Below are 12,836 nucleotides of genomic sequence, written 5' to 3'. Positions count from 1 at the left end.
GAGGTGTGCTGAAACCAAATATCAGGAAGCCAAGAGTAAAGAAAAAAATTGCATGACTGACAAATCCACTGCCCGGAGGATAAAAACAGAAGTTCAAAGATGGAGCCTTGGTCCTGGACCACATAGAAACTGTTACTAAAATGTTATAGCAAACCTGCTGCGATGTAGGAGTATGCTGTAATTCTAGCACTTGGGAAGCAGAGCAAGAGGACCAGAAGTTGAAGGTCATCCTTGACTACGAATCAAGTTTGAGGTTAACCTAATATACATGAGAGCCTGTCTCAAAGAAATCATAGTGATCCACATCATATGATGACACCATGACCATGCACTTGCATGGTGCCTTATGGTTTAAGCCTCTCTCACTTCCTCCCTCCCCACCACTCTCCCTTCCCCCTCCCCTCTCTCACCTTGCTCTACTACACATTGAATACAGAGCCTCATGCTTGCTAAAAAGTACTTTATCACCAAGCTGTATCCTCAGCTCTGTCTTCACTGTGTGTTTTAGGACAGTCTTGGTCCTCTGGGCTCACGTTTCATTCACTCCTATAATCCAGTTTCAATTCTGGAACTTCTCTCTCAAGTAGCTGAGGTTACAGACCTGTGGCTCTATTCTCAGTTCATTTAAAGCCTTTTCTTGGTCATTATTTAATGTTATCTTTCTTACTCCCATGTGAGATAGGAGGGAAAGAGTGATGTGTGGCTCAGAGAAACTGAGTCAAGGTCTCATAACTAAATGAGAGAACCCAGAATTGTTCTCTATGGTCATCTCACTACTTCTTGTTATGTTGAAAAGTTAAAATTTGCCATGGGCAGATATTCTCTAATGTGGACCCACAAAACACTAGTCAGTATGCTTACATTCTCTTTAAATTATTTTGTGTCAGAAAGAAATTGGTCAATTTACAAAATAAATGTTTTACAAGAAATCATATTTATACAGTCATACAATTACTACTAATAATTCCCCCCACAGAGTCTTTCTTGATTATATGTTCCAAGTAACACATAACTTCAAAATAGAGGAGCTTTTAGTATATTTTTCATGGTTCTGGGTTAAAGGGTTTGAACAGATGTTGAATGATGTACTCAGCTGGGGTTATGGACTTGGGCATCTTTACAAGGATTCTGGTATGGACTCCCGCCCCCCACTGGTAAAATGCCTTATATCCCTGTCTAGGAGCAAGGGCTACACTGATTAAGGAGGGCACATAGTTCCTATGCCAGCCCCAGATGTCTCACAGGATCCTTCTGTTGAGCCCTTTAGTACTCTGAATGCTCATCCAGATTCAGTGAAGGGTACATAGACCCCACTCTATGAGAAGAGTGGCAAAGAATATTTGCAAGCTACTACTGTTCCAACCAAAGATTTGATCAAGGAGATTATCATCTGGTTGGCATTTATAATATTTTGGAGGTGGAAAGAGAAGTCCTGTGCAACATGGCTAGCTGGTAAAGCAGACTTATTGGCCCACTTGGGTCCCTCTAAAGCTCCCCCCAGCCTTGAAGCACTGTGCTGGGCATCTTACAGAGTGTCCAGGTTTCTACAGCTACACAAAAGTAGCTGGAAGTTTGTTTTATTCATCTTTTTCTTGGGAGATATTTGAAACCAAAATGAGATGAGCTACTGTGGGCTAAAAGTAAGGAATATAGATTCTGAAACCAGTATGACCTGGATTCAAACCATTATTTCTAGGTAAATGACTTTATCTTCTAAGCCTCAGTTTCTCATTTGTAAAAAGGATGAATTGTACTTCCTGGGTTTAAAGGATTAAAGGTAAGGAGCAGAAAGCCTGCTGGAGGCAGAGTCTAAGAACCATTTTTCTGATAGAATAAGTAATGGACATTGAAAAAAACAGCGGTAAGCAGTGGCTAAAGGCATTAGGAAACGAGGAAGCTGCTGCTAATAGAATCATCAAATGTAGGCTTTTCTCAAGTGGCTTTTATGGAAAATGAAAGGGTATTATGGAAACCATAGGAAAGTATTATAGGAAGACTGAGCTCTTTGGGGAGATGTTAGGCTTAATTGCCTTCTCAGAGTCCACCAGGACTTCCTATATCCTTATGATAGGTTCTATAAAATCATGAATGTTCATTGTGATACTGTTGTATATAGAGTTTTGCAAACATAGCCACCCAGGCATCATTTCTGTTCTAGCACATCAATAAAAACATTTTGGCAGATGTTGATCTAACATTACGGTAATAGCAATAGTAAGTACAGACTTAAAACTATTTGTCTTTAAGAAGCACATTGATGTCCTCTGTGAGAAAGAGTGGCAGGATGAACTAGTAGGTGTATTTGAAAATGTTAGCATATGGACAGACTAGGCGCCTATGATGACTTACCTTGTAGGTGATTTTTAATGGAGAACTCACACCCCTCACTTTTCTGATCACAAATTCTTTTTCTGATAACCACTAGTTGATTAGTTTAAAAAATGCTGATAGATCCTGTCATGTGTTGTAGCTAATGTTTCAAGCAAATTGGAAAAACCAGTTAAAAATCTTGTCCTTGTATTACTTATCCAGTTACTCTTGACTTATGGTGAGGTTGGAAGTACTGTAAGTAAAGAATGCATTAATTGCATCTTAAGTTAATGAACATTGTGGCTTAGCCTACCCTGTCTTCCGTGTGCTCAACTGTTTTAGACAAGAGGGGATACTTAAAGTCGTTTGAAATCAGCACTGATTCTTTACTCTCCCTCTGCCTCTTGGGTCTTGCATCAAGATTTAGCTGATAGTTCCATCTAGCAAGGCTCTCATGAGTCAGACAACTGTGATTGTGATTGTAGTCTATACAAGATGCTCAAAGAAGCAGGATGCATCTTGTCCCCATAAACAATGGAATGAGTGAGCCCAGTGAGGCACAGACCAACATCTTTACTTTGTTTTGGGGTGGGTAGATGCTGAGAAATGATCCTCAATTTCTTTTTCATTCTCAATCATAACTTACTGGGTTAGGATTTAGTGCTTGTAGAGACAGTGCTTGTCACACCTGTCTTATTTGTTTGCAACATTCTTCTTGTCAGGACATTAGATCCCAATAATGAAACTTATCTTTTTAGATAAAAATACTAATACATATTAAAAGTGACATGTAAACTGTCTATTTAATCTCATACCATTGCAGATGATGCTGTCTGAATACCAGAGAGTGAAGTCGAAAATGCCTCCTCCCATTGAGCAATTGATGGTCCCACACTTGGCTAGAGTGGATGAAGCCCTCCAGCCTGGCTTGGCTGCCCTGACTTGGACATCCCTGAATATTGGGACATATTTAGAAAATGCTTTTGCAAAGATCAGTGAGTCTGTCTACATGAGTTTTATTTCTCGGTTTTAGGAGCTGAGTTCTTATTGCTTACTGGATAATTTGTTATTAATATGCTTTTATGAATAATGAAATGAGAAATAAGACTCAAAACTTCTACAGTGAACAGTAGCAAAATATATTGAGTTCAATAATTTCTTACAAATTATAAATATTCATTTTTTAAATCTTATTCCCAGAGGTTATCCATTCAATTTTGTTGATTCTTATTGCTGTATATTAGTATCCAAAAGATCTTCAGGGCCATTTAACTTCTACACTAATTGATTAGTTCATTAAAATTGTTTTCTTTTAGTCATTCCCTCTCCCTTTTTACCCTTTCCCTCTTCTTCCTCCTCTTTCTCCTCCTCCTCTTCTTCCTCTTATCTTCATCTTTTAGATCCAGCTCAGAGCTCCGCATATAGTAGACAAGAGCTCTACCACGGAGCCCGCTTGCAGACCCCTCAGTGGTTTGGAGGACCTGGATTTGGATGGAGCAGCATGGTGAAGGGCAGGACATTTTGAGTGAGAATAGTTTAAGCAATCGCTAGTTTTCCTTAATGAGGGATGCAGAGCTTAAAATGTATATGAGATGGAAAATTCCATTTAATCCAACTTCCCAGCATAAGCATAGGTATTTTACCAAGGAAATTTGGGCTCAAGTCCATCTAGGATGTTAGACAATTGGACATGTTTGTTTCATATACAACTTTTCAGTCCCTCAATGTGCAAAAGTGAAGTTTTTCATGAGGCATTTCCCAGATGTCATAGTTGCCTTCTAGACTGTATTATCCCAGATCTCCTGTGTAAACAGGGGCATACAGCTTGGAACATAATGGCAGAAGTTTTTGTTTAATTTTTTTTTAGACTGAGACATTTCTATTCTTTTTTCCAACCCGGTGTTATCTGTCATGGCTTCTTCATGACCCAACTTCACCTATATTTCATGATCTGGGATACAAAGTCTAAGGATCCTAGCCTGACTACGTTACCTCAAGTCCACCTCCTCCCAGGGCCTCTGTTGTGCTCTGTATCACACATGTCTCCTAATGGTGTAGCCCAACTCCATCTTTCTCCCAAAATGGCTTCAAAGGGCTTAACATCCAGGCTGTTTCTTCTACTTCTTTTGTGTCAGTCTGGTATTGGAGGTGCTCCCATACTTACGGATTAAAATTGCATAATTTCCATTTCTTTACCCTCTGACCTCTTTCTAACCTGCTCTGCCATGTTACTTCCTTTCTGGGTCACATTTTCCTTGGATCCCTACTAAGTAATTCCTGTGTTAGTACTCTCTGTCCCTCTTTGTCTCTGTTTCTGTCTCTCTTGGTCTCACCCGAAGTAGGATTTTAGTTTATTGATAACTGATGACTAGAGCTTGTCTTTTCAGTGGGTATCTTATTGCACCTTCCAAACAACTATATACTATTTAATGTATACTAATTTAGCAGACACATTCTACTCAAGAATATTTGAGAGGTACTGGGTTGGGGCAGAGAGTGAAATAAGGAATTGTGGTTGGTGTGCTAGCTGTTTTTTGCCCCCAACTTGTCAAAAGTTAGAGTAATTTGGGAAGAAGGAAACTTAATTGAGAAAATTTCTCCACCAGATTGATTTGTGGGTAAGCTTGATTGGTAATTGCTATGGGAGGCCCAGCCCATTGTGGGTGGTGGCACCCCTGGTCAGGTGGTCCTGGATTTTGTGAAAAAGCAGGCTGAGCAAGCCCTGAGGAACAAGCCAGTAGGCAATACTTGCCCATGGCTTTCTGCTTCAGTTCCTGCTTCCAGCTTCCTGTCTTGAGTTCCCTGGATAATAGACTGAAAACCCTAAGATGAAATAAACCCTCTCCTCCTCCCCCATAAGTTGATTTTGATCACGGTGTTTTATTACAGCAATAGAAAACTTACCTAGGACAGTTGCATACTTTTGCTTTAATTCTGCTTGCTTAAGTGGGAACCAAAGTCAAAGGTAAATTGTCACAGAGTGTTTGCATATTAAAGAAGTGTATTTCAGGCTCATTACAATTTGTGAGTGGGATGCTGAAAGGTGCACAATTTGATAACCATAGCATCAAGAGGATGGAGAAAGTTGTGAAACAGTTTTCAAAAGGACCCTCAATTTAAAGATTAGAAAGCAACAACTCAGAGATGCCAAATTGTAGCTAGAGTTTTCCTGCCTGGCCCACAGTCATGACAAATCTCTCTCACCTGCCAATCCCACAGCCACTCAAACCCAACCAACTAAACATAGAGACTTATATTGCTTACAAACTGTATGGCTGTGGCAGGCTTCTTGCTAACTGTTCTTATATCTTAAATTAACCCATTTCTATAAATCTATACCTTGCCACATGGCTCGTGGCTTACCGGCATCTTCACACGCGGCTTGTCATGGTGGCAGCTGGCAGTGTCTCTTACTCAGCCTTCCACTTCCCAGAATTCTTCTCCTATTTGTCACACCTATACTTCCTCCTGCCTGTCTACTGGCCAATCAGTGTTTTATTTACTAACCAATCAGAGCAACACATTTGCCATACAGAACGTCCCACAGCACTCCCCCCCTTTTTTTCCAAAAGGAAGGTTTTAACCTTAACAAAGTAAAATTACATATAATTTGGGAATTTGGGTGTAGCTTCTCTTACTACTTCCTGCTGGAGGGGGGAGCTATATCTTATGGGGACACAAAGAAAATTTTAGGATTATGGAATAGTCCATGAGGCTGTATTGTCTGAGCCAGTTGCTTTCAAACCATTCTGGATGTTGGATCATCTGGGCCATGGTCATAGTGTCATCGGAGACCTTTCAGGGGGTCTTGGCTGGTCAAACCTAATGTATCTTAATCTGAAACAAATCTATAGCCTCCTGCTTTCTGTGGATCTTTCACGTTATGGTTACAAGTTGTTGTCAAGGGTTAGGAAAAAGGCTAAGCAAAGGAGATTAGATTTAAGGTTCTTGTTTACCAAATGGCATTTAGTGTGGAGCAGATGGAAGCAATAAAGATGGGTTCCTTTGCCGTTAAGCCAAGATTCTTTCCAAAATATCTCTCCTTAGGAAATATAAGAAGAGTAAATGAGCTAAATCTCTAAGGAGGCATCTATAAAGTACATAGAAACTTCATAGTGAGAGTTATCACAATCAAATTAGAACAGGTTGCTAAGGTAGTCTTTAGCAGTATTCTCCCTAGGGAGGTATTAGGATTACAGTATTAGCACTTTAGATATTTTATTAGATGCTAGCTGGAGACAAGGAGATAGAGTCTAAAGAAATCTTAATTCTCCTTTTCTATGGTGTTTTTTCTTGCTACTTAAAGATGATAATGAGGAACAAAATGAAGTGTCATTGTAGACGTAGCCATTGTGGCTGGGTACCTCATGGTTCATCCTTCTCTGTACTTTGGCCATTTGTGGTTTTTCTGTGATGGTCTCACTATCCTGCATAGAGAAGGTCCTTGATGAGGGTAAATAAACTGTGTTAAGTCTCAAGATCAGTTGGACTCTGTATTGAAATAAATGAGCCAACCTTTAGAACTGGAGGTGTTTACTTGGGCCACACATTTGGAAAAAAATGTCAGTATTTTTAATGTCCTTAGCAGAACTTTGATGGGCATCATTTGTGTATTCTATACATAAATGTGGTTGCATTTTCTTTAATTGCTGCTGTAATAACTTGTCACAAGCTTCATGGCTGAATAATGCAATTACAGAGTTTAGAATGCAAAGAATCTCATGTGCCTAAAATCAAAGCATCTTCAGAGACAGTTCTTCCCAAAAACTCTGCAAAGCACCCTTTCCTTAGCACCTTCCAGGTCTTACAGGTTGCCTACATCTATTGGAGAATGACCATGTCATGTTCACAGCTAGCTGTGTCTTGTGGCTAACTCTTTTTAGCTCCTCTCTTCTCCTTCCATGGTCATATTCTTCTCTCACTTTGACCTCCTTAACTTCCTCTTTTAAGGTCTTTATGACAACTCTGCTGCTTAGATAATCCAGAACAGTCCCTGAATCACAAGATCCTTAATACAAAGTCCCCTTTGTCACATAAGGTAATATTCCCAGAGGACTAGGAATCCCCAGGGAGATCATTTTTTTTCAACTTGCCACAAATGCCTTTGAAGATGTGAAGAATCAGGGGAAAATAAGAGATTTCTATGGACTGTAAACACTTAAGGAGAAGTGGTGGTTCTTTCTGCATGGACTACTATTGCCAAGAAGAACCATTTGGTATATTGAGCAGTTGCTTGAATAGTTAGCTTGAAAATTCTTGAGACTCAGGTTTTGTTTTTTTTAGGTAGGGAAGGAATGTAGTAAAGGCATTGATGTAAGGAAATGTCAAAAAGTAGCAGACTTTCATTTCAATCATGGTTGTTGAAGACACTCTTTGGGATGGTCACTGACATAAATGTTCAAGATGTAAAGATGGAAAAACAAATTACTGAAGGAGCAGACACAAGAGTAGCCAGTGTGATGCACCCAGGGATGTATGTATGCCTAGGTGATAGGCCGGACTGGACCAGAGACACCCCCACCCCCACCCCAGTCACAGGTGGCCTCCTGGGAAGATGAGTCAGAGATCCAGGCTGGTAGGAGAGCTTAGAACTGTTAAAGAAGGAAGAAGGTGCAACAGCTATGTGTGGAACAGCTGAAAGTACCAAGGAGATTGTGGTGATTTAACAAGAATGAACCCATAGGCTCGTATATTTGAATGCTTGGTCCCTAGTTGGTGGAACTATTTGGGAAGGATTAGGAGGTGTGTCCTTCTTGGAAGAAGTATGTCACCTCATTGGAGTGGGCTTTGAGGTTTCAAAAGCCCATGCTATTCCTAGTGTACTCTCTCTGCTTCACGGTTGCTGTCTTAACATACACACTCTCAGCTACCGTTCTAGCACCATGCCTACCTACCTGTTGCCATGTTCCCCAACATGATGGTCACCAACTCACTTCCTAACCTGCAAGAAAGGCCCCATTAAATATTTGGTCTATAAGTTGCCTTGGTCATGGCATCTTTTCACGCAATAGAAAAGTAACCAAGACAGATATGTGTAACCCAAGCAACTTTAATCGCGATGCTTTTGCTGTCATCGAATCGTGTGTACACGTTTAAGGAAATGCTTTACCTAATCTGTCTTTCATTTTGTTTTTACCAAAGAGGACCTGGAGCTGCTGCTTGACCGGGTCAATGATTTGATTGAGTTCCGAATCAATGCCATTCTGGAAGAAATGAGCAGCATGCCACTTTGTCAGCTCCCCCAGGAGGACCCCCTTACTTGTGAAGAATTCCTCCAAATGACAAAGGTTATCAGAAGATTGATTTTTTTTTTTTTTACAAAAAACCTTTTTTTTTTTTTAAAAAAAATAAAAGGCATATTTGAATCATAAATTGGGATTTTAAAAAATTAAAAAATTTTGCTCTGTGATAGATGTTATTCAAATGTGGGCCTTCTGACAACTTGAAGATAAAGAAAATTTTATCTAAGCTGCTACTAATAAATTAGTTCCTTTCAGATCAGTTGAAGGGGAATCACTGTGGCACACATTTCCAATTTTTTCATGTTTTATGAAGGGCAAAGGTATTTTTTTTTTTTAAAGAAGAACTTCAGTAAGCAAGGTTAATTATTCAGTACTTGGGGCAGATTCTGGGCAGTTTCTTCTTTAAGCACTTCCAAAGAGCTGTTTCCAAACTAGTATTTTGTAGCATAGAGTTCTAGACTTGTCCCTAGGAAAGCTGGGAAAGGCCAGAGGCTTGTGCTTAAACCACACAGGGTGGAGACTGTATTTACAGGTTTATCACACTTCGATATATGAAAATAAAACCCTTAGATGGTTTCCATGATTTCTCAAACATCCTTGCAAATGGCACATTTTCTTCCTATGTTAGGCCCAAGCTACTGGCAGAGAGGCTCTACTCCTTTTGGAAATGGCACTTTGGCCTCATTTATGACATTCCCTATGGGTATTCTGGTGATATGAACTCTTCAGTGATGACTTTAATATTGTTGGCCAGCAGTGCTTACTGGAGGACCTATCATATTCCATTCACCTTGTGACTATACTAGAGCTCAGATTTATCACCAAAACAGAGTGGCAGCCACAGCTGGATGATACAGAAGGCGGATAGGCCCTGGGGAAAACCTTTCTTATGCTAGCTCTTTCCCGTGAGGACGCATGGAGAACTCTTCACACAACAATGAAACTACAGCAATCCATGTGCAAACTTTCTGCCCAGTGAAGTTCATTGCTTGACATTTAACGTCTATTTTTTTTATTTAAAATTTTAGTGTGTGTGTGTGTGTGTGTGTGTGTGTGTGTGTGTGTGTGTGTCTCCACAGAGGCCAGAAGAAGGCATCAAATTCCTGGAGCTGAACTCTTAATGCCCTCTGGCCTGAACTCTGAACTCTGGAAGAGTAACAAGCATTCCTAACCACTGGGCCACCTCTTTAGTCCGCAGGCTCTAAGTTTTTATTGGCTTTTGTCACTGTGGCACATTCTGCTTTTCATGAAAAGGCTTAGATTCTTAGAAGGAATCAAGGGTTCAGTGTGAACTGTCTTGTTTACAGAAGTATTCTAGGCATAGAAGGCACATTTCTCAACTAGAGAGCAGTGGGAACACACCTGAATCTGACCTTCTTGGCACAAGGAGGATTTCAAAGTCCAAGGCAACCCTTGAAAAGGATAGGAACCAGGCATTTGGTGCTAACACCTTCTTGCATATATATTGAACTTTGATTTATATTAACTTGTTATTAGCTGATTAAAGCTTAATGACTGTTTTGTAGAATTCTGTTTGCCCTCCTCACAATGATTTTTAATATTTTTTTCCTGTAATTTTTAAGTTTTCTCCTCATCATAAGAGAAACACTTAGCTCTGTTATTTACAAAGTGTAGCTTAAACTTTGAAAATCAAGTTTTAGATTTTAAAAGTGGAGAAATTAGCATTTACGCCTATCATATCACCATTGTTGTGAATTTTATGTATTTCATGACTTTCACAGGCACCACTTAAATGACATTTTGCTGAAATGATCTATATTTTTTTACTACTGGACATTAAATGACTCCCAAAGTTAGTCAGTTTTGCCAAAAGCTATAATAAATATATATATTTATATTTTTTTTAGATCTTCAGGATCATTGCCCCCAAATAAGATTATTGTGTCAAACTGTATGGTTTTATTTCGCAGATCATTATAGTCACAGACAAATTGTTTTCCAAAGGACAATTCCAATGTATAAAGCCATAATGCAATAACACCAGTGTCACTACCCTAAAGACAAACACTGTTCTATTATAATTTATTAATTTTAGCTTGAATGGCAAAATCATACAATCCAAATTAATCTGTTTTTGTTTCCCATAGAAGTGCTTCCTGTTGACTGTTTTACTTTCTATAATGTTTATGTGTTTTACAATTTTTAATTTTTTCATTTGTAGACATCTTGTTTTTTATTTTTATTTCTTTTGTTTTTGAGGTTATAATGTAGTTACATCATTTCCTCATCCCTTTCCTCACTCCAAATGCTCCCAGGCAGTCCTCCAGGCTCTCTTTCAGATTCATGGCTCCTTTTTCATTAATTGCACATGTATATGTATATATTTACATATACATACATACATACATTCCTAAATACATAAATATAGCCTGCTCAGGCTGTATGATGTGACTTATATGTATGTTGTCCAGGCTGACCGTTTGGTTTTGGATAACCAGTTTGGATGCTCTTTCCTGGGGAAGACTGTTTCTCCTGCTCTCTTCCGTCCTTAGCTGCTTGTCTATTCTTTGTAGGGGTTGAGGTCTCTTGGGCTTTTCTCTGTCCACGTTAGGTTGACGACTGAGATTAACCACCACAGTTGTCCAACCATCACTGAAACTAAAGTATCAGTTGGAGGCGGAATCTGCGCCTTTGCCCATCCTCCTGTTGAACTCTCAAGAGCTGGATAATGACGCGTGACTGTCATCTTTTGTTCTTATTGCTGTTAGGACCTTTGTGTGAACGGTGCTCAGAGACTCCATTTTAAAAGCTCCCTAGTGGAGGAAGCAGCCAATGAGCTAATAAACATGTTACTGGATGTGGATGTCCAAGCTGAAGAAGCAGGTGAAAAAGTCTCTCCCAAGAATGCCGGTTCTAACGGCGACACTTCAGGTAATGGAAGGGTCTGTTTTTTTCTTTCAGGATAGTTAGTGAAAACTAAAATTTAATTTTCTACACAGCCATCAATTTCATACATCGAGAAACATTACCCCATTTTTAAACTGATATTTACAAATCTGAAATTATGATTCTGCACACATGGCAATGACTTGGTTGCTTCTCACTATGTTTTTTATTTTATAATTAATTTAATTTTACATATCAGCCACGGATTCCCCTGTCCTCCCTCCTCCCACCCCCCAGCTGTTGTTGGGAGAGAACACACCAGAACACAAGTCTTTGAGGCCCAGGACAACTTTTAGCCTATAGTCCTTAATCTGTTATTGGCTCTTTTCCCATATTGAGATAACTTCTACTGGGCCACCTTATGCCCCAATTTCTTCTTCCTATCCTTCAGTGATCTTATTTTCTCAGATGCAGGACATTTAACTGATATTGAGCTTGCATGTAATTTATTTTAATTTTTCCCTGTAGTTTAATGGATCTCTCTCAGGAAGAAGAGAAGGGCATTCTGGGGTGTTGACATCTTCCTTTAATTCTGGGTCTTGTCCTCTGCCTTTGACAGCAACCACAAGGAAGAAAAAAGAAAGTGAGATGTTAGAGGAAGCCCGTGAGCTGCTTTCCCATTTTAACCACCAAAATGCTGATGCTCTCTTGAAAGTGACAAGGAATACTCTGGAGGCCATTCGCAGGCGCATTCACTTCTCCCACATGGTTAACTTCCGGGGTATGGTCTTGCACAATTTTCCTATTGGTTGACCAGGTAGAGAACTGGTGTGTGTGTGTGTGTGTGTGTGTGTGTGTGTGGTGTGGTGGTGGTGGTGGTGGTGGTGGTGGTGTGTGTGTGTGGTGTGGTGGTGTGTGTGTGTGTGTGTGGTGAGTGTGTGGTATGTGTGTGTGGTGTGTGTGTGTGGTGTATGTGTGGTTTTTGTGTGTGGTATATGTGGTGTATGTGTGGTGTGTGTTGTGTGTGGCGTGTGGTGTGTCTGTGTGTCTGTGTGTGGTGTGTATGTGTGTGTGTGGTGTGATAGTGGTGGTGGTGTGTGTGTGTGTGTGTGTGGTGAGTGTGTGGTATGTGTGTGGTTTGTGTGTGTGTGGTATGTGTTGTGTGTGTGTACACTCCTATTAAATTTTAATAATCTCAAAAAAATACCATTCATTATGCACCTTCTCATAAGTTTCAGTGACTTTTGCCCACCCCCACCTATTCTATGATGTGGGTCCTCTCATCACTTGTATTAAAACTGAGAAGCCTAGCACCTGGAAAGACTATTTTGCCAAGGTTACTGAAATCTTGATGACATAAAAATCAACATAATTTAAAATGCTCCTGTAGTGAGATAAAAACATGGAGAAAATTGTTTGATCCAAGAGAGAAAAGCA

At 39.8% G+C, this 12,836-nt stretch overlaps 1 protein-coding gene across 2 annotated transcripts in view; it reads left to right on the top strand.

The window, feature by feature from the left end:
- The window catches only part of Dnah5 (dynein axonemal heavy chain 5), a 289,991-nt gene that overhangs the window by 96,881 nt on the left and 180,274 nt on the right, over positions 1-12,836 (top strand). For both annotated transcript variants that reach the window (XM_076551699.1, XM_076551697.1), the window contains exons 16-19: positions 3,134-3,305; positions 8,452-8,597; positions 11,282-11,444; positions 12,019-12,180. In XM_076551699.1, coding sequence (XP_076407814.1) covers positions 3,134-3,305; positions 8,452-8,597; positions 11,282-11,444; positions 12,019-12,180 — 643 coding nt within the window. The remainder of the gene's footprint in view (positions 1-3,133; positions 3,306-8,451; positions 8,598-11,281; positions 11,445-12,018; positions 12,181-12,836) is intronic.

The sequence above is a fragment of the Peromyscus maniculatus genome, chromosome 15 (assembly GCF_049852395.1).
Source record: "Peromyscus maniculatus bairdii isolate BWxNUB_F1_BW_parent chromosome 15, HU_Pman_BW_mat_3.1, whole genome shotgun sequence".
Taxonomy (NCBI): domain Eukaryota; kingdom Metazoa; phylum Chordata; class Mammalia; order Rodentia; family Cricetidae; genus Peromyscus; species Peromyscus maniculatus.
Note: the sequence above shows the minus strand (reverse complement) of the source record. Positions and strands in the feature narration are given on the sequence as shown.